The sequence below is a fragment of the Podarcis cretensis genome, assembly GCF_951804945.1.
Source record: "Podarcis cretensis genome assembly, chromosome: 7".
Classification (NCBI taxonomy): domain Eukaryota; kingdom Metazoa; phylum Chordata; class Lepidosauria; order Squamata; family Lacertidae; genus Podarcis; species Podarcis cretensis.
The window spans coordinates 7,850,936-7,870,348 of NC_137176.1; the positions used below are offsets into that span (position 1 = coordinate 7,850,936).

Below are 19,413 nucleotides of genomic sequence, written 5' to 3' on the forward strand. Positions count from 1 at the left end.
TATTAAATTGGTATAGAGAGAGAAATAAGACTGCCCAAGTAAATGAGAAACAGAAAACTATAAGGATTAAGCAAAACATATTTTCCTTCTTACAGTGATTCTGGATCAGGATCAATAAACGGCGTAGCACCAAATGGATCAATGTTGGCTAGTAACATTTTGCTGATAATAGAACTCCCTGCAATGGAAGCTGCCAGACCTGCTCTTAGACCTGATGGGAAAACAGGAAAATGCATGTCACTATTAGCCAATACTGTCGTTTTATCTTAGCTATTAGAAATCATTTTGAGGGAGGACGAGAAGTGGGTAGCTAAAACATTACCCTGAAAAGCATTTCACTCGTTCTAAAAGCGGAAATATTTCATATGAGGTTGTTTTGGTTTTGAATGTTTTTCAGGGTGTCCATTTTTCTATGGGAAACATTGGAAATAAAAGGACCTGGGGAGAAATGGGATCTGTGGAAGATGGGAAGCAGCAAAACTATACCAACCCCCGCTATTTTTCCATCCCCAACCTCTCTGGGCCATCATTTCAGAGTTTCCTTTCTGCAGGAGGTTGGACTAGATGACCCTTGTGTCCCTTCCAACTCTACAATTCTTTGATTCTATTATTTTAAGACTCCAGGTGCACTTCATATCACAAAGTCATAGCTTGAAGTCTCAGGCTTGAGCAATGTGTAAAGGTAAAGGGACCCCTGACCATTAGGTCCAGTCGTGGCCGACTCTGGGGTTGCGGCACTCATCTTGCTTTACTGGCTGAGGGAGGCGGCGTACAGCTTCCGGGTCATGTGGCCAGCATGACTAAGCCGCTTCTGGCGAACCAGAGCAGCGCACGGAAACACCGTTTACCTTCCCACTGGAGTGGTACCTATTTATCTACTTGCACTTGACGTGCTGTCGAACTGCTAGGTTGGCAGGAGAAGAGACCGAGCAATGGGAGCTCACCCCGTCGTGGGGATTCGAACTGCCAACTTTCTGATTGGCAACTCCTAGGCTCTGTGGTTTAACCCACAGCGCCACCCGCGTCCCTGAGCAATGTGTAAGCTCTTTTAAAAATGGGAGAAAGATGTTAACAACCAAGCTTCATTTGACAGGTCCTTAGAAAAACTGCACTAGTATATTTTTGGAAACTCGAGGCAATGGACTAGAGAATTTTAAAATCCTTGTTACCTGGGCAAATTATCCTCGTGTTCAGTACTGGAAGGTTTTCTTTGCTGGCCGTGCAGGTTGTTGCTGAAAAAGAACTTGCATGTGAAGGAATGCGACTTCTCCGTCCAACTGGAGATTTGGGGGCAGTTTTAACTATTCAGAGAGACAGAAATATATACACATATCCCTAAGTAGAAATAAATCGAGTTTTTTTACCTGTAAAATGAATAAATAAGCAATACGTGCACATTTTCTTTATTCGAAAAAGGCTCTGTCTGCGATTTATTAGTTTGCTTGTTTATCGTGGAGCAGTCGCCCTTGGTGATATATTTTTGCGTGACTTTGCATTTGGCTTTTATATCACTGCCCTGTGTATTGTTTGTTGAGGTTTAAATAAATGGGCCGTGGGGGAAAGGCAGGAAGGAAAGCAAGGGGGTAAATAGCAATTGGTTTATCCCACTGAAGGTTCCAGCTGATGAATGAGATGGAAAGAGCCTTAACAAAGGACATCTTCTATACGAGGCCCTAGAGTCTTGGAGCTTCCATCAAGAATATTCATGCACATGCTTGGGCTAAGATAAAAGAGGAGTGGGAACTCCACAGAGAAATAACAAGCTTAGACATAAGTATGGAAGTATGAGCTTCTCGAGAAGATTGGAAGAAGTTTAAAGACTATTTGCAGAAATATTGTAAAATTAATGAATGTTAGAATGATGTTGGACAGAAATTAAATGGTTTCCAGCTGTAATGCCTTAAGAGATATGGAAAATAAGGTTCTGAAATAAGCAAAAACTAATGGTGAGGATTTGCTGAATTTATAATTTGAATTGGAATCTAAGAAAGGGAGGTATGAGGAGGTCCGGAAAATAAGTTAAAAGAAAATAGGTAAAGGGAAATTTTATGTGTTTTTAGTTGTTTTTATATTTTTTTTGTATTTTTGTATTTTTTTTGTTTCTTTTTTGTTGTTTTACAATGTATTATTCTGGAAAATTTCAATAAATATCTTATTAAAAAAAAGGAAGTATGAGCTTCTCTCCCTCTGTAAGCCTTACTGAAAAAGACTCATTGCAGACTTATTTAGAATCCTTAAGCAATGGCTACTTTTTTGGCTACTGACCTGGGTGAGCTTCAGATTCCTTTGTATCTTCTTCTTTGGATTCATCCAATTCCTTACTATACTTCACCGACGACTGATTTATTTGCACCTCCGAATGGGCATTCTGTTCATCTACAACTACAAGAGCAGGCAAGTACGTGTCCGTGTTATTATTCAAATTTCTGAAATCTATCGTGTATCACTAAATAAGAGTTAAGTCTGCAAGTAAAAAATATAAAGAAAGTGTACTGCTAGACTCCCAATAATATCTCCTGAACGTTAAGGTGGATGTACACATTTGGTTTTTACTGGAAAACACTATGGGAAATTTGTGCATTCTTTTCATGTGCATTTACTATTACAGTCATACCTCGGGTTGAATGTGCTTCAAGTTGAGCATGTTCGGGTTGCACTCCGCGGCAACCTGGAAGTAACGGAGCGCGTTACTTCCGGGTTCCGCCACTCGCGCATGCGCAGACGCTCAAAATGACGTCACACGCATACACGGAAGCGGCAAAACGCGACCCGCGCACGCACAGATGCGCCGTCACATCTTGCATTCCATTCAGGATGCGAACGGGGCTGCAGAACAGATTCCGTTCGCATCCTGAGGCACCACTGTATTATTGTACTCCCTCTCGGTAAAAGAGAGATAAGCAAAGCAGTATTAAATTTTCAGAAGGCATCTGCAATAGTTTCCTCTCAAAGTTTCTGCAGCTGAACTGACACCACCTTCTCAAACACCTTTCCCAAAGAAGAGGCATTTGCGACTAAATAGTAGTTTGCCATGCAACTGAGACCTGAGTACTCCCTCCTCATTCTGTTAGATACTTTATTTGTGTTATAAGTGCAACAACAAAAAATCAAACATACAGTGGTACCTCAGGTTAAGTACTTAATTCGTTCCGGAGGTCCGTTCTTAACCTGAAATTGTTCTTAACCTGAAGCACCACTTTAGCTAATGGGGCCTCCTGCTGCTGCCGTGCTGCCGGAGCCCAATTTCTGTTCTTATCCTGAAGCAATGTTCTTAACCTGAAGCACTATTTCTGGGTTAGCGGAGTCTGTAACCTGAAGCGTATGTAACCCGAGGTACCACTGTACAAGTAGTTAGTGTTGTAGTAAGTGGGATTAATTTTTTTAAAGTGTCACAAGTTAAGTTAATAAGCAAGATTGTTTTCCAGAAGCACACCTTTTTCTGCTTGCTCAATAATTTGCCTCAGAGCCTTCTTCAGACTATTTGCTCTGAGCATGAGCTGTTCTCGTGGCTTGAAGATCTGGTGTGGGGCAGATGTTCTGTTGCTCTCTGTCAGCGGCTCCTTGGCATCGGACAGAGACTCTTCGCTTGATGACTCTTCAGCCGCTTCCTCTGCAATGGGAGAAGTGCTTCGCGGCAACACAGGAGCAACCTGGGCTTCAGAGTGAAGGGCCTGAAGCAACAGGTTGAGCTTCTCGTTCAGCTCTGAACACTAACAACGTCACAGACAAAGGGAAAGAAATACACACAAAAAAGAAATGCGCATTCATACGTAAGGCTAAATAAACACTAAGCAATTGTTTTGACGATAAAGCAGCCCACCAGCTCCCTGACAAATGTCAATGATTTTACTACGGTTTTCTCATTTTTAAAGCAATGTTTTTTGTTTTGTTTTAATAGTATTTTATTGATTTTCCAAAAGTAAGAAAAATAAGAAAACAACAACAATACAAAAACAAAACAAAACAAATTGACTTCCCTCTAATCCCTTCCCTGGTTCCATTATTTGTCAACATGCTGCATGTCCATTGTTAAATTTATCACATATTTAAATCACCTATTAGCCATTCATTGTAAAATCACAAGTAAACTTAAAACCCTGCTAATGTATTAACCTGTGTACATTGCTTCTGTATATATGCAATAAACACCTTCCACTATTCCTTAAACTCATTGCCGTCTCTTCCTCTTAATTTTATCATCAACTTTGCCATTTCAGCATAGTCCATTAGTCTAACTTGCCAATCTTCTTTGGATGGGACACCTCAAAGCAACGTTTTTTGGAAGCAACGTCATTGGCTTCTGCAGCATCACTGAGCGAGCCACCGCCATTTTGAATTGGCTGGAGTGCTCCAGAAAGAGGGCTCCAACTCCAAGATGCTTCCTGACCAATGGTGAAGCATCAGAGCTTCTCAGAGGACACTGACCAGTCGTCATCAATGGTGGCTGCAGGAGCCACTGCTGAAACCCTCCAGGAACCCAACTATCTAGAGTCGAGGTGTGTGTGAAAATACACTTATGCGGGAGCCAATCCTGAAACCATAGTCACTCAGTGTGGGTAGGACTGGGAAGTGTGTGTGCGTGCATGTGGCACCCTGTATGTGTGGACACTGTTTATGCTCTGTGTGTGTTTCTGTGTGGGTCTCTGTGTGTGCGTACATCTGTTGTGGTATGAGTACTGGCGTAAGGCCCTTGTAGAGCTGACCCAACGGTCAATGCACCCTCTAGGCTCGAAAAGGCCACCCCTGGTTTAAAGGAAGGTTCTCCTGTTACGAAACCTTCTCACACGAGTGAGATTTGGGTCTTCATGTTCGCAGGCCTGTCCCCGCCCTGCCCTACCTTAACCGCCACACCAGTTTTATTAGAGACGATCACTGGAAAATTGGTGTGGCATTCATTCTGAATGATTCATGGTGGCCACCTCCACTGAGAAGTGCCCTGCCTTGCTGGGCAGCAAGCGGGGCTTCTCTTAGGAGAGAAGCCTAGGTCTAGACTACACAGCCGTTTGGTCTTCAGGCTCTCCCATCCAGCAGATTAACGTTTCCGCTTCTCTGTCACTGCCCAAAGAGTAACCAAGTGTCCCCTTTGACGGCATGGCCTCCAGCTTTCTTGCCCCGTACAAATGGTCCCTCCATATTGGGACTTTGCTAAGGCATCCAAAAGGCTGCCTACTAGGAGCTTTGATATTTCCTGCTCTCTTTCCCTTCATCAATTTTCTGTCATGAAGAATATGGATCTCCAGTCATTGTTGTTGTTGTTGCATTCTAGGAGGCCAAAGGCAGGGTACAGACATAATAAACTGTACAACATCGGTATTCATTAAAGCTATTTTAGAACTTGGGGTAAAAATGTTTACTCCGCCTTCTGAATGAACTTCACAAGGAAACTTAGGAAAACCAAAAGTAAAACCAATTTAGAATACAATACCGATTTAACCAATTCTTGACTTCACTCAAGAGTTTACTAAAAAGTGTTTTACTAAAATCATTTTGAGAATTTATACAAAGAAGCAAATCTTAACACTGGGAAATTTCTAACACGGATACATTTGAAGTGAGGGGTTTTTTAAGGAAGGAAAGCTTAATTCTTACTTTAATGGCCATAGCATCAGCTTCCGCGTTTTCCATGGGTCTGTCACAGCTCTTTCCTATTTTAGCCACAAAGCCTTTTACAGTTTCACATAATATCCTTTTATGAAAGAGACAGAAACGCCAAGGCAAAGAGAAAGGGAAGTGGTGATGTTGGAATATCAATTCTGTTTGAGGCAGTAATATAGTTTCACTGTTCCCATTGAACATCCATTTAGAGCCTAACAGCCATGCACTTTCTATCACACAAGCAACGGCCCTGAGATTTCACAGCCCATGCGCATCTGGATTCCTGCTCCCTTATCTTCTTGCCATATTTCTTGGGGCCAGACCCGTTGTGGTGGGGAGCTAGGAAGAGAAGTGAAGGGGTTCCTTTGTCTTCACAAGGACACCACACAAGAATGAGCAAAGACACTGCCACCTTCTCAAATCCCCCTTCTCCCTGCACAGTGGCAGCATGAGACTTAGGGGCAGTTTGTGTGTGTGTGTGTGTGGAAGAGAATACAGAAAAGGTGAAACTCCAGATCGGTAGGTGATGCTGGAACCACAACTGTACACAACTGAAGCCTAAGGAATCCTCTTTGGGGCATATAGGTAAAGGGAGCCCTGACCATTAGGTCCAGTCGTGGCTGACTCTGGGGTTGCGGCGCTCATCTTGCTTTACTGGCCGAGGGAGCCAGTGTACAGCTTCAGGGTCATGTGGCCAACATGACTAAGCCACTTCTGGCAAACCAGAGCAGTGCACGGAAACGCCATTTACCTTCCCGCCGGAGCGGTACCTATTTATCTACTTGCACTTTGACGTGCTTTCAAACTGCTAGGTTGGCAGGAGCTGGGACCGAGCAACGGGAGCTCACCCCGTCGCGGGGATTTGAACCAGCGACCTTCTGATCGGCAAGTCCTAGGCTTTGTGGTTTAACCCACAGTTCTAATGAGCCTGACATTCTTTTGTCAGCCGAGGTTCATCACAGTTTGTTGTGAAGCACTGTTGTACAAGCACTCTGCCACAAGCCGAAATCACAATTCCAAATCCACCATGAAAGCGCAGCGGAACCATAACTTTGCTCTTGCACCTACAGCACCCTTGCATGTAACATCTGAATCGGGCAAGAGTCCAAATTTGAGTGTGCAAGTAAAAGTTCATGCTTGCATGCATATTAAAAAAGATGTAACACAAAACTGCTCTACACTATATTATGATGTGCACTTTTTTTAAAAAAAAACTTACTTGGCTGATGATATGACAACAGAGTGCTGATCAGAATCAAGGATCTTAGCTAGGTGAGCAGCAACTGAATCTTCGTACATAGACATCTAAAAATTAAGAAATGATTATTCATGTTCTACCTGTGATTGTGTTGAAGTAAAAAAACAAATCTCACACAGGAACATCCCTTTCTGCATCCACCAAAGCTGCCTTCTATACAGTAATGCTAGATGTATCTGCGGTTATTGGTTTTCTTAGCCTAAGAACGCTCTCAGTCTTAACTCCAGCATAAAATGGTGAACTAAGAAAAATTATAATAGGTCGGTTTTAAAAAATATGAAAGCCACAATCTAGTGAGGCACAGGCAAAGGAGGAATTGAGTGTCACACCCTCTGATGATTCTGTCAGCACCAAGCGTTCCTGCCTGTCTGATGAAGTTTCTACCATGCTGAGAAAAGCTAATCTCAGTTTGAGGTATTAAGCACTTACTATTTTAATACTGTTCTATTAATAGACAGAACAATGTAACAGATCAATTTTATGATTATATTATGATCACCTAAGACTATTCCATAGATTACCGTATTTTTTGCACCATAACACTCACTTTTTTCCTCCTAAAAAGTAAGGGGAAATGTCTGTGCGTGTTATGGAGGGAATGCTTACGGGTGGCATGCCAACGGATTTTCCTCCTCTAAAAACTAGGTGCATGTTATAGAGCGAAAAATACGGTAATAGATGAAACCCCATAGAGCTATGTAAATAAAAAATGAAAGAGATATTCAGAGAGAGAGAGAGAGTTTAATTCTGAACACTTAATACCTGCCTGTATGTATACAATTGTTTGTTTGTTTGAAATGATTTAATCAGTCAAACTACTGAGCAACTGAGGATTATGGGAAGTCTTCAGATTACAGTCCGATTCTAATACTTGGTTGTATTGTGGACTTTCTCAAAATGAAGTGACAGACACTTCAAATAAGCAGCCTTTGTTTTTGCAATAAATGTAAAGCCGGCATTGTATAGGTAGTGGTTAGACCAGGGGTGGCAAGGTTTACCTCGCCTGGGCCGCTTCACTCCAGCGGAGATCCCTCCATGGGCCAAATCACACGCGTGCACATTAGCACGCATGGCTGTGATTTCTGGCATCTGTGTCTGTGCAAACTCGATTTTCGATATCTGCATCTGCACAGATGTGGTTTTCAGGAACTGAGCATGTGCAGACGCGATTCCCGGCACTGCCAAAGTGAGTCCCTGCACCGCGCTGCACCGGTTTAGCGCAGCGCGCGGGGACTCGCCATGTTACACCAATGTAATTTTTAAACAAAACTCTATTGAAATAAGCTGCAACATACGAGCCTGATCTCAAGCTTCAGCTGAAGTGTTTTTACCACCATCCTAGTTTTTTTTATGCAATCCATTGCAGACTTATCTGAAATTAAGCCTTGGTGAAAGCAATGGGATTTTACTTCTGAGTAGACATGCCTAGGGTTGTTAATTATATTTCATTTTTTCCAGCTCTACAATTTAATCACATCCCAAAACCTATATTCACCTGACATTCCTCAGACTCCTCTTCTGGCGTAATAGGAAGAATAGACTGCTTTGACGGCAGTTTCAGTTCGTAAGACATTATGCTCCACCTGAAAAAAGTGCCATATATCCAGGTGATCAAACAACATTCAAAGGACCAAATTTGCACAGCAAAATCAATTCGTATTCGCATTAGAAGAAGAAGAAATAGTCACTCAAAGGTAATTCAACCCTTATGAACAGGGCCGGATTTAGGTTTGACAAGGCCCTAAGCTGCTGAAGGTAATGGGGCCCTTTATATGTCCAGCTGTCCTTTGTCAACAGCAAATTGTCACTGTTTTTTGTGTTGAATATATGATATATGGTAATTTATGGACCTAATAGTTATCTAAAGCCATTTGACCATGCAGAATGTAGGCACCCTATATATAGAAATGAGCAAACCAGTGATATTTGAGGGAGCAGGCTAGCAGGCGGAGCCCATGACTTACATCATAGGAGCCTACACAACACAAAACACTGTTGCTGTATGTAGGTTTTATTTTATTTGTTTTTTATCTTATATTTTGGAAATGTACATCCAGGGTTTTTTCTCTTTAATTTTTTTGGGGGGCCCCCAAGAGAGTGGGGCCCTAAGCTATAGCTTGTTTAGTTTATATGTAAATCCGGCACTGCTTATGAATAAAATTAATTGGGGTGGGGGAGAGGAAAGAGATGCTTACTTACCTGTCTAACATTTTGGTACTAGCTCGTTCCAACTTCTCCAAAATTTGAGGAAGTTGTGTGTCGTCATCACAAGACCCTCCCCAGCCAAGGACACGGGCAAGGTCATTTCCTGTACCCAGGGGTAGCACTCCCAAATGACACTAAACGAAATAAGAAATATTATGTTTAAAGTCAACTTACAGGTTAATATTTGTGGGGTTTTGTTTCTGTTCACTTTTCTTTTATTTTCTAGTTTCTTAAAAACCCACCTCACTCTTTCTTTCCTCCTCAATAAGAAGAAACTGATACTCGCCTGTTTGTGTAAGTTGAGTTTATCAATTTCAGACAATACCCAGCCAACGCTTCCATCTCCTCCACACACTAGGATTCGGAAATTGTCAAACTTCTGAAATAATCGTAGACTGAAAGAGAATGCATTGTCTGTGTTCAAATCCACAAGGAGATACAATAAAAACATTCACAACAATGACAGTGTTAGCTGTTGATAGTAAATTATGCAGATTTTCAGAAGCGGGGAACAAGCAAGAGCGATAAAGACTAAGTATTTGTTATTAACACAAGTTTTTGTGGAATCAAGCCCAGAGAAACTGCCATTACAAATCTGTTTGTCTTCAATTGATTTTCCTGCAATCGTGTCTATCCTTCTGGAAATTTTATGGGAAATAACTTGTTGCTTTAAAAAAATAATTCAGGTGGCAAAAACTGATTGCTTCCCCTTTTTCAAAGTTCTGGCATTTAGCAGAGATTGCTAAATAACAGATCCAAACCAGCAGCTTTTGGTCTACAAGTACTAACCAAATATGGTGGCGGCAATGAAAGTGAGGTCTGCTCCAAGACCAAACCCCCCAAAATAGGATTCCTCCTGCGGCAATCCTTCTTCATGTGAAGAAAGCATGGAATTTAATAATAATAATAATAATAATAATAATAATAATAATAATAATAATAATAATTTATTTATACCCTGCCTATCTGGCTGGGTTTCCCCAGGCACTCTGGGCGGCTTCCAACTGAATAACAATACAGCATCAAACATTAAAAACTTGCCTAAACAGGGAAGTTGTCTTTTAAAAGTAAAATAGTTGCTTATTGCCTTAACATCTGCTGGGAGGGCATTCCACAGGGCAGGTGCCACTACCGAGAAGGCCCTCTGCCTGGTTCCCTGTAACCTCACTTCTCACAGTGAGGGAGCCACCAGAAGGCCCTTGGAGCTGGACCTCATTGTCCGGGCTGGATGATGGGGGTGGAGACACTCCTTCAGGTATATAGGGTAAACGTGGGTAAACGTGCTATTCTGCTCTATTACTGGAGCATCAGTGCAGGCAGCGACTGTTTTACCCACTAACATGCCCCCTTTTTTGGCCACGGAAGGGACGGAACAGGGTGAGGCTGGAACAGGTTTATGCACAACTGCTGACACGAACAACGACCCAGAATGCAACCTCCATGCAAACAAGGAGATTTGGACTCCCTTGGTTCTTTCATTTTCTTAACGACCCCAAGTTAGTCATGCCCATTATTGTCACTGGGTCTATTCAGAGTAGGATTAAGGACGGGTACCACGCATAGAAAGGGATGCGGGTGGCACTGTGGGTTAAACCCCAGAGCCTAGGGCTTGCCGATCAGAAGGTCGGCGGTTCGAATCCCCGCGACGGGGTGAGCTCCCGTTGCTCGGTCCCAGCTCCTGCCAACCTAGCAGTTCGAAAGCACGTCAAAGTGCAAGTAGATCAATAGGTACCACTCTGGCGGGAAGGTAAACGCCGTTTCCGTGCGCTGCTCTGGTTTGCCAGAAGTGGCTTAGTCATGCTGGCCACATGACCCGGAAGCTGTATGCACTCGGCCAATAAAGTGAGATGAGTGCCGCAACCCCAGAGTCGTCCACAACTGGACCTAATGGTCAGGGGTCCCTTTACCTTTACCACCCACAGATTTGCTGATACCAGCTATCTTCCAGAAAACAGCATCTGTTGAAGTGCTATTTAGCTAGCTAACTGGTCACATTCTGTATCCTTGGAGGGGGCACTCTGTTCTCTGCAGAATTGCCCACAAGCCAAAAGAACCAGCCCCCTTCAGGGGTGATTAAACTCTAGGAAGCCCTTAAAGGCACTGGTGAATTATTGGAGGGGCCACTCCATTCTGTGAACTGCCCTGAGACCCCCAGGTATAGGGTGGTATATAAATTCAATAAATAATAATAATAATTCTCTGCACAAGAACACAGAATATTAGTTTGCCAGTTAAATAGCAGCTCAATAGACATTTTAGAATAATAAATAACCCATAACAAGTATGGCGCACATGTGATTAGATAGCATGAGGTCATCAGCAAGAGGCAGAAGGGACTGAGGAAGCGGTAAATGGACATAGGATGGAAATACAATGAACTGGTATGAAATATGCACAGAGCCTCTCTGCTTCTTTTCTTTGCAAGTGAAACCGGTTGTATTCCCACCCACCCCTGCTTAAAATTTGCAGGGGCCAGTGGCTATCTACTTAAATGGCCCGGACAGTTCCACAAAAGTACTGTATTTTTCGCTCTATAGGACGCACCCGACCATAGGAGGGGGAGAACAGGGGAAAAAACATTCTCCCCCTCTCTGCTCAGCGCCCCTTCAGCGAAGCGGCAGGAGAAACGGAGCCCCTTCCATTTCTCCTCCCGCTTCGCTGAAGGGGTACTGTGCAGAGAGGGAAAACTGTGCAGTGCCTCTCCAGCGCAGCGAAGCCTGGAGAGCAAGAGGGATCGGTGCGCACCAACCCCTCTCGCTCTCCAGGCTTCAGCGAAAGCAACGCAAAGCCTCCGGAGCACGGAGGGAGCGCTCCCTCTGCGCATCGGAGGCTTTGCGTTGTTTTCGCTGAAGCCAAGGAGCCTGCATTCGCTCCATAGGATGCACACACATTTCCCCTTCATTTTTGGAAGGGAAAAAGTGCGTCCTATAGAGCGAAAAATACGGTAATTTAGCAAACCAAAGCCAAACTTGTAACAGGGAGCTAACGCCTCAAACATCCATGACAGGTGGCCATCCAAGCTCTGCTTAAAAATTTCCAAGGAAGGAGGGTCCATTCCTTTGAGAAAGTTCTTGTCTGGTAACTTCTCTAGGCAACCTGCATGTTTCTCAGAAGAAGAAACTACTACATGCTTTGTAGTTCCCCAATAATACAACAATCTGATATGGTGAACTCTAGCAGAATAAAGTTCGATTTAAACGTACCAATTTTGCAATGACCCTTTCCAGGAATAACAGCGGGTAGAAAGCAAAACTCCTTACCCTAAATGAGGCCCTCCATTCATTAGATCAAACACCTGAGCTGGATTCAGCGACTGCTTGAATCGTCGGAGAAATTTTACACCCTGATTGTCTCCGCTCTTTGAATTGACAAAAACCAACAGAGGACTGGCACAAGATGGTGGGCAGGTGGCTTTCCAGAATCCTGTAAACAAAGGAAAGGATAAAATGATGTAAATATGGTTGAAGGAACCAAGTGGCTCCTATTCTTCCAACAGGATCACCAGTTACTGCTTTAGCGGACAAAAGAAACAAACAAATATCCACTCTAAAAAGCCAATTCTCACTTAGCTCCGACTTTGAAAAGGTCTAATTGTCCCCATACTAATTAAAGACAATAGGAGGGTTGGGAATTAGCTGATTAAAGTGTTCAGGGTAAGTGCACAAGTGAAAGCCCCAAGTGAGACAGAAGTAAATTACTCTACCGCAAAGCATCTGAGAGGCAAGAGCGGCAACCTTTTGTTCGGTTAGCTCTTGTATCGAAGAAGAGCTTGCAGATTTGCTGTGGGTTCAGACAGTGGCAGAAGCATAGAGAAGTCAGAAAAGCCACTCCTTGCACTCTCACGGTGCCAGTGATGCCTCTAGACCAGTGTTTTTCAACCTTTTTTGCGCAAAGGCACACTTGTTTCATGAAAAAAATCACGAGGCACACCACCATTAGAAAATGTTAAAAAAATTAACTCTGTGCCTATATTGACTATATATAAAGTAATTCTCTTGAATAGGAATCAAATAAACACAAAGAAAGTATTTTATAATTACTTTATTATGAAATAGTAAGTAAACAGAAATATGAAAAATTATAAAATACTTTATTTTTCAATCTTTCAAATTTTTCAATTTTTCCCACGGCACACCAGGCAACATCTCGCGGCACACTAGTGTGCCGCGGAACAGTGGTTGAAAAACACTGCTCTAGACAACTGATTTTGGACCTCTTTTGTTGAGCTGGGTGATGGTGCACATCATTTTTTTTAAAAAAAAATTGTTTATTTAACATAATTGTTACAAAATATAAGCAAAATATTGCAAATACATACATACATATTTCAAATAAGCACATATACATGAAAAAGGAACAAAAGAGAAAAAAGAAGAAAAGAAAGAAAAATAAAGAGAAAAAAAGAAGAAAAGGGGAAGAATTTATCCCAAGTTTATTCTACAAGTATCTCAATATGAAAATACTAATAAAACTTCATTGATTGACTTCCATCGCTTACACTGCACTTCCTATATACATTTTAAGCAAGATTGTATCTGGTGCACATCAGATTAAGACTAGAAAGGCGTTGTTGTTGTTTTAAAAGAACTCCTTTTGTTGTTTTTAAATTCAGAAGTCATCTGGGTCATGATGAAAACTCACCAATGGGAGGGGGGGGCAGAGGGAGATTTTTATTTCTGGTTTCTTTCCAGTAAAAAGCAAAGGATGTTGGGAAACAAGTATAGCCATGCCAGCCTCTGGCAACTACTAAATAGCCGTTTTTGGCACCAAAAAGCAGCCAGAGATGGGGAAAACAGCCTTTGTTAACCTTCATTAAAGTTCCCAAAGATTGTGATTATCTAAATAGCTCCAGCAACCTGAGCAAAATTCTCTTGTTAAATCATGCTAATGGACATTATTGCCATGAAAATCGCATTCAGGTCCCAATGGACATACAATACGCTCAGCTGTTCATGACTAAATTCCAAATCCATTTAAAGAAAGAATGACTAAATCCAAGTGTATAATGGACCTATGAGATCCCAAGTGCTCATGAATCCTATTATCCCCCCCACAAATTATGACACTTAAAGGGTAAGGAATTATATATAATTCCGCTTGGTATTCGTGCATGTTCTGAAATATGCCAATAGGCCGGCAGCCCTAACAATGGGAGTCATTTTCTTACAATATAATAATGGTGATATTTCTGCTAATTTAGCTATCAATTTCAAATTGTAATTACAAACAGAAAGTGAACATCTGCTGGAAACATCTGCATTGTGAAGCCTTCAAAACGTAATAGGTGATGCATATATTTGCAATGTACTACACAAAGTCCAATGATAGCCACCCACCATTTATTCTTCAAGATTCAGCTAATCCACTAAAAGCACAGTCTACTCTGAATTAAACGCTATTGCGTTTATTCCCAAGTAAACTTGGAGGTCACTTAGACTACATGTCTGTGGGCAGGGTTGTGTTGCTTTTATTGTACTGTAGCGTTGAGTTTGTAAGTGGTTAAGAAAGCATGGCTTGGACCCAGAGTAGGCTCTTCCAATTGTGCCCACTAAATAGAGAGGAAGAGAAATGATTTTCACAGATTCCTCTTTCCCCCTGTGTCATCTTCTCATACCCTTATTCTGACTGCCTCCTTTGGCAACCTTCACAGAACTTAAGCTTAATGGTTGCCATCAATTTGATTTTAATTAATTTTTATAACGAAATGTTTTTTGAATGTTGCACTATTTTATTGTTGTTAGCTGCCCTGAGCCCGGCTTCGGCTGGGGAGGGCGGGATATACCGTATTTTTCACTCTATAAGACGCACCAGACCACAAGACACACCTAGTTTTTGGAGGAGGAAAACAAGAAAAAAAATATTCTGAATCTCAGAAGCCAGAACAGCAAGAGGGATCGCTGTGCAGTGAAAGCAGCAATCCCTCTTGCTGTTCTAGCTTCTGGGATAGCTGTGCAGCCTGAATTCACTCCATAAGACGCACACACATTTCCCCTTACTTTTTAGGAGGGAAAAAGTGAGTCTTATAGAGCAAAAAATACGGTAAATAAAATTTATTATTATTATTATTCAACCTCCAGTCCTCCAGAACAGACTGAGGGAATGAAAATGAAACAGGCAGACTCCGTGAAAAATCACCTCCCCGCTCTATGAATGGGAGGCTTGAAAATTTTAGCAAATATTTAGATTTGTTGCTTGAACTGAAAGTCCGCCAGTTTTTCTCAGCTTAAAACTCCTCCTAAATAAAAGAACACGAGCCATGATTACCCTTCGTGTCAATAAGTATTACAAATGCACACCTCGTGAGGCAGCCCAGGGACTGAATAAATGAATGCCCTTTCTGTGAGTAGAAACATGCCAGTTGGATCACTGGATCCAACTCACTGTCCTTTTCCTCTTCTTTTCCCTTTCTGTCTATGGACCAGAATGCGGCAGCTAGACTGGTGACTGGGAGCGGCTGCCGAGACCATAAACACCGGTCCTGAAAGACCTACATTGGTTCCTAGTACGTTTCCAAGCACAATTCAAGGCGCTGGTACTGACCTTTAAAGCCCTAAACAGCCTCTGCCCAGTATACCTGAAGGAGAGTCTCCACCCCCATCGTTCTGCCCAGACACTGAGGTCCAGCGCCGAGGGCCTTCTGGCGGTTCCTTCACTGCGAGAAGTGAGGTTACAGGGAACCAGGCAGAGGGCCTTCTCGGTAGTGGCGCCCACCCTGTGGAACGCCCTCCCATCAGATGTCAAAGAGATAAACAACTACCTGACATTTAGAAGACATCTGAAGGCAGCCCTGTTTAGGGAAGTTTTTTAATGTGTGACATTTTAATGTATTTTTAAATCTTTGTTGGAAGTCGCCCAGAGTGGCTGGGGAAACCCAGCCAGATGGGTGGGGTACAAATAAATAATAATAATAATAATAATAATAATAATAATAATAATAATAATAATGGACCTGAGCGCATAATTGGAAAGAGATCTCAAGAACTGCCCAGTTTTGCCAGGGAATTCCATGGTGGCTGGGTGAGAAAGCAAAGCTGTATGCATGTCTGTTGACGGAGAACCCCAGCACCATTTTAATATTCTGTACTTGTGCTGTGCTAACACAAGGAGAAGAGTCTCTGGTCCTATTCGTAGACTTTATAAAATTGCAATAGGCAGCAGCATCTTCTCTCCAGTCCCAGTCAGCACAACTGCCTTGTGCGAAGTCTTTACACTCAATCTTATTTGCAAAGCGTGTCACGAAGAAATATATTAAAGGACCGGCATACCATCAGAGTCTATGCTGTTCAGTGCTGTAGGTGGAATAATAGATACTTTGCACTGGCCAAGTGGACACTTGCGAGGAAACAAATCTCTGCATGCCGTGTGCACCTGGAGGAGGGAAACGAACAAGCAATGGTCCGTCAGTATAGTACATACAGCCTTAATGTTATGGCAGCAAGCATACACCTGAGTATTGTAATAGAAACACTCATTTTTCAAGGAAAGATATAAAAATAAAGGTGTGCTCTATTCCCAAGTGACAAAGCCACACCAGGCCTGGATAATTTCTGGCCCATTAAGCCTTCCATGTATATATAGCAGTCCAGTCGGAGCGTCATGAATACTCAGTGCAAAAACAGATTGCTAACTAGTCACTGCTGGTCTGGAGCGGCCGTCCGTGCAGCATCACAGATGGGTTCTGTCCCTGCACAGAGGACCCTCTGGGAACATTTCAGAGGTCTAATTAGGGAGCCCTTGAGAAGAGCACTGTCACTTACATGTCGGCCTGGAGGCGAGACTACAAATAACGCATGCATTTTAAAAGCAAGAAATACCTGGCAGAAAAGGGCAAGTTGTAAAATATCAAATAATACAGGTGAAATAAGGAAGTTTTGATGTTTTACTGGGTTTGATGGTTTGATTTGTTGGAAGCTGCCCAGAGTGGCTGGGGTAACCCATTCAGATGGGCAACATATAAACAATAAATTCTTCTTCTTCTTCTTCTTCTTCTTCTTCTTCTTCTTCTTCTTCTTCCTCTTCCTCTTCCTCTTCCTCCTTCTATTCAGACCATTGGGTCCATCTGGCTCAGGACTGTCTACATATACAGTGGTACCTCGCAAGACGAATGCCTTGAAAGACGAAAAACTCGCAAAACGAAAGAGTTTTTTGTTTTTTGAGTTGCTTCGCAAGACGGATTTCCCTATGGGCTTGCTTCGCAAGACGGAAACGTCTTGCAAGTTTGTTTCCTTTGTCTTGCAAGTTTGTTTCCTTTTTCTTAAAACCGTGCATTCACTTCGAGGAGCAACTCATAGCACGCGGTGTGGTAGCCTTTTCTGAGGTTTTTGAAGACTTTGGTGATTTTTGAAGCTTTTCCAAAGTCCGTGCTTCGCAAGACGAAAAAATCGCAAGACGAAAAAACTCGGGGAACAAATTAATTTCGTCTTGCGAGGCACCACTGTACTGTAAGTGGCTTTCCATGAGCCTTTCCCACTCTAATGGGAAAGGGCTTCACCCTCCGGAGGCGGACTGCATTGTCTCTCGAGACAGACAAACGCCAACCAAAAATTATGAGAACATTCTAGGAGACTGTTTTGAGGGAAAGAGACCTGTACAATCTGAACTCACCATCGTTTTACACCAAAGGCACTTCCAATCTTGCAGTCGCAGGACGCTGCCACAGGTCTTGTCACAAACTGCACATTTGGCACTGACAGGAAGATTTCCTTCTAACCACTGGTGAGGCATAGCTACCTGCAGCGGAGTGTTTCAAAGGTCAAAATGGGGGCAACAGAAACAGGGAAATAAGCATGTCACTTTTCTTCCAAATTCACTACAGTCAAAACTTGGTTGCTGAATGTAATCCATTCCAGAAGCCCATTTCGCTTTCAAAATGTTCGACAACCAAGGCATGGCTTCTGAGCAGCGGCAGGAGCTTCCTGAACTCAAGCAGAAGCCGCGTTGGATGTTCGGCTTCCGAAAAACATTCAAAAACCGGAACACTTACTTCTGGATTTTCGGCGTTTGGGAGTCAAAACGTTCCAAAATGAAGGCTTTCAGGAACTGAGGTTTGACTGTACCATATTTACTGCTTCCCCACCCACACAACCCATTTTGAAAACTATTACGGTCATATTTTGCACTCAAAATAGTCACAGAAATTAATGGATCTAAGTTAGCCATTATTTTCAATAGGTTTACTCTGAAGAAGATTTAATGCTGGATACAACCCCTGAGGTTCTGAACCAAAGACATCCGAGTACGTATATGCCTTGGTGCAGAAGGTTCCCCTTCCAGTCGTCTAATGAAATGCCTGTTTCATGGAACACACACACCGAGTTTCAGAACTGGCTTTCTAGGGTCAGGGTGCTGTTGCTGGGAGGGCAGAAGCTGGCATAGCCAACTGCCATTATCAGTACCGCCCCCCCTCAACTACACTTCGCTGCCAGTGTAGCTTAACTTGTGTCAAGCACGCCAACAGAGCAGGTCGCTGGAGGAAGGGCTGGGGTGCAGGGACCTTGGCCCAGCACCCCTTGCTTCCCCAATCCCCCTTGGCAAGCAGCCCACTGTGTTGGGAAGTGAGGAGAGCAACAGAACCCCAGAGGCAGCAGCTATATCACAATACAGTGGTGCCCCGCAAGACGAACGCCTCGCAAGACGGAAAACCCACTAGACGAAAGGGTTTTCCGTTTTGGAGGCGCTTCGCAAAACGAATTTCCCTATGGGCTTGCTTCACAAGACGAAAATGCAGGTTTTTCCCCCTTTTCCCCCCTTTTCCTAAGCCGCTGATCCGCTGATAAGCCGCTTAACAGCTGATCGCTAAAAGCCGCTAAACCGCTAATAGCGCTAATCCGCTAAGCTGTCAATGGGCTTGCTTCGCAAGACGAAAAAACCGCTATACGAAGAGCCTCACGGAACGGATTAATTTCGTCTTGCGAGGCATCACTGTACCCAAAGCAAGGGGCTGGCTTTCCTCTAATGGACCACAGGTGAGATTACTTTGGGTGTTGTTTCTTTGTGTAATAAGGCTTCAATCCAGCAGCCTAATGTAAACAGGATCCACAATCACTTAAAATTAGCATTATCCTAGCTATTAGCAAATGTTTCATTTTTCGACATAAAACTGAAGCATGTGCAGAGTGCCGCCTGCATTTCTAAGAAATACTTACACCATCTTCATCCTCAATAATATCTTTTCCAACTGAAGTCAAAGTAGTCCATTTGCAACTGTTTATTGCTCTGACTGCACATCTCTTATGAGCCTTAAACTTGCACACTGGATGAAAAGACACACATAATCTTTGAATGATTCACATCATCTTTCAGAAGGTTAATCAAACGCAGATCACTTCATTACACAAATAGGTAATGTTAAAAAT

The 19,413-nt window shown here is 42.8% G+C and overlaps 1 protein-coding gene across 1 annotated transcript in view; it reads right to left on the reverse strand.

Moving 5' to 3' along the window:
• Positions 1–19,413, reverse strand: part of DGKH (diacylglycerol kinase eta) — a 106,667-nt gene that overhangs the window by 37,079 nt on the left and 50,175 nt on the right. Inside the window, exons 6-18 of the mRNA XM_079983474.1 lie at positions 19,204–19,310; positions 17,663–17,788; positions 16,324–16,426; positions 12,319–12,481; positions 9,345–9,453; positions 9,053–9,192; positions 8,349–8,436; positions 6,815–6,900; positions 5,590–5,686; positions 3,434–3,710; positions 2,266–2,382; positions 1,170–1,301; positions 94–211 (exon numbers count right to left, since the gene is read on the reverse strand). Of these exons, the coding sequence (XP_079839600.1) occupies positions 94–211; positions 1,170–1,301; positions 2,266–2,382; positions 3,434–3,710; positions 5,590–5,686; positions 6,815–6,900; positions 8,349–8,436; positions 9,053–9,192; positions 9,345–9,453; positions 12,319–12,481; positions 16,324–16,426; positions 17,663–17,788; positions 19,204–19,310 (1,663 nt within the window). The remainder of the gene's footprint in view (positions 1–93; positions 212–1,169; positions 1,302–2,265; positions 2,383–3,433; positions 3,711–5,589; positions 5,687–6,814; positions 6,901–8,348; positions 8,437–9,052; positions 9,193–9,344; positions 9,454–12,318; positions 12,482–16,323; positions 16,427–17,662; positions 17,789–19,203; positions 19,311–19,413) is intronic.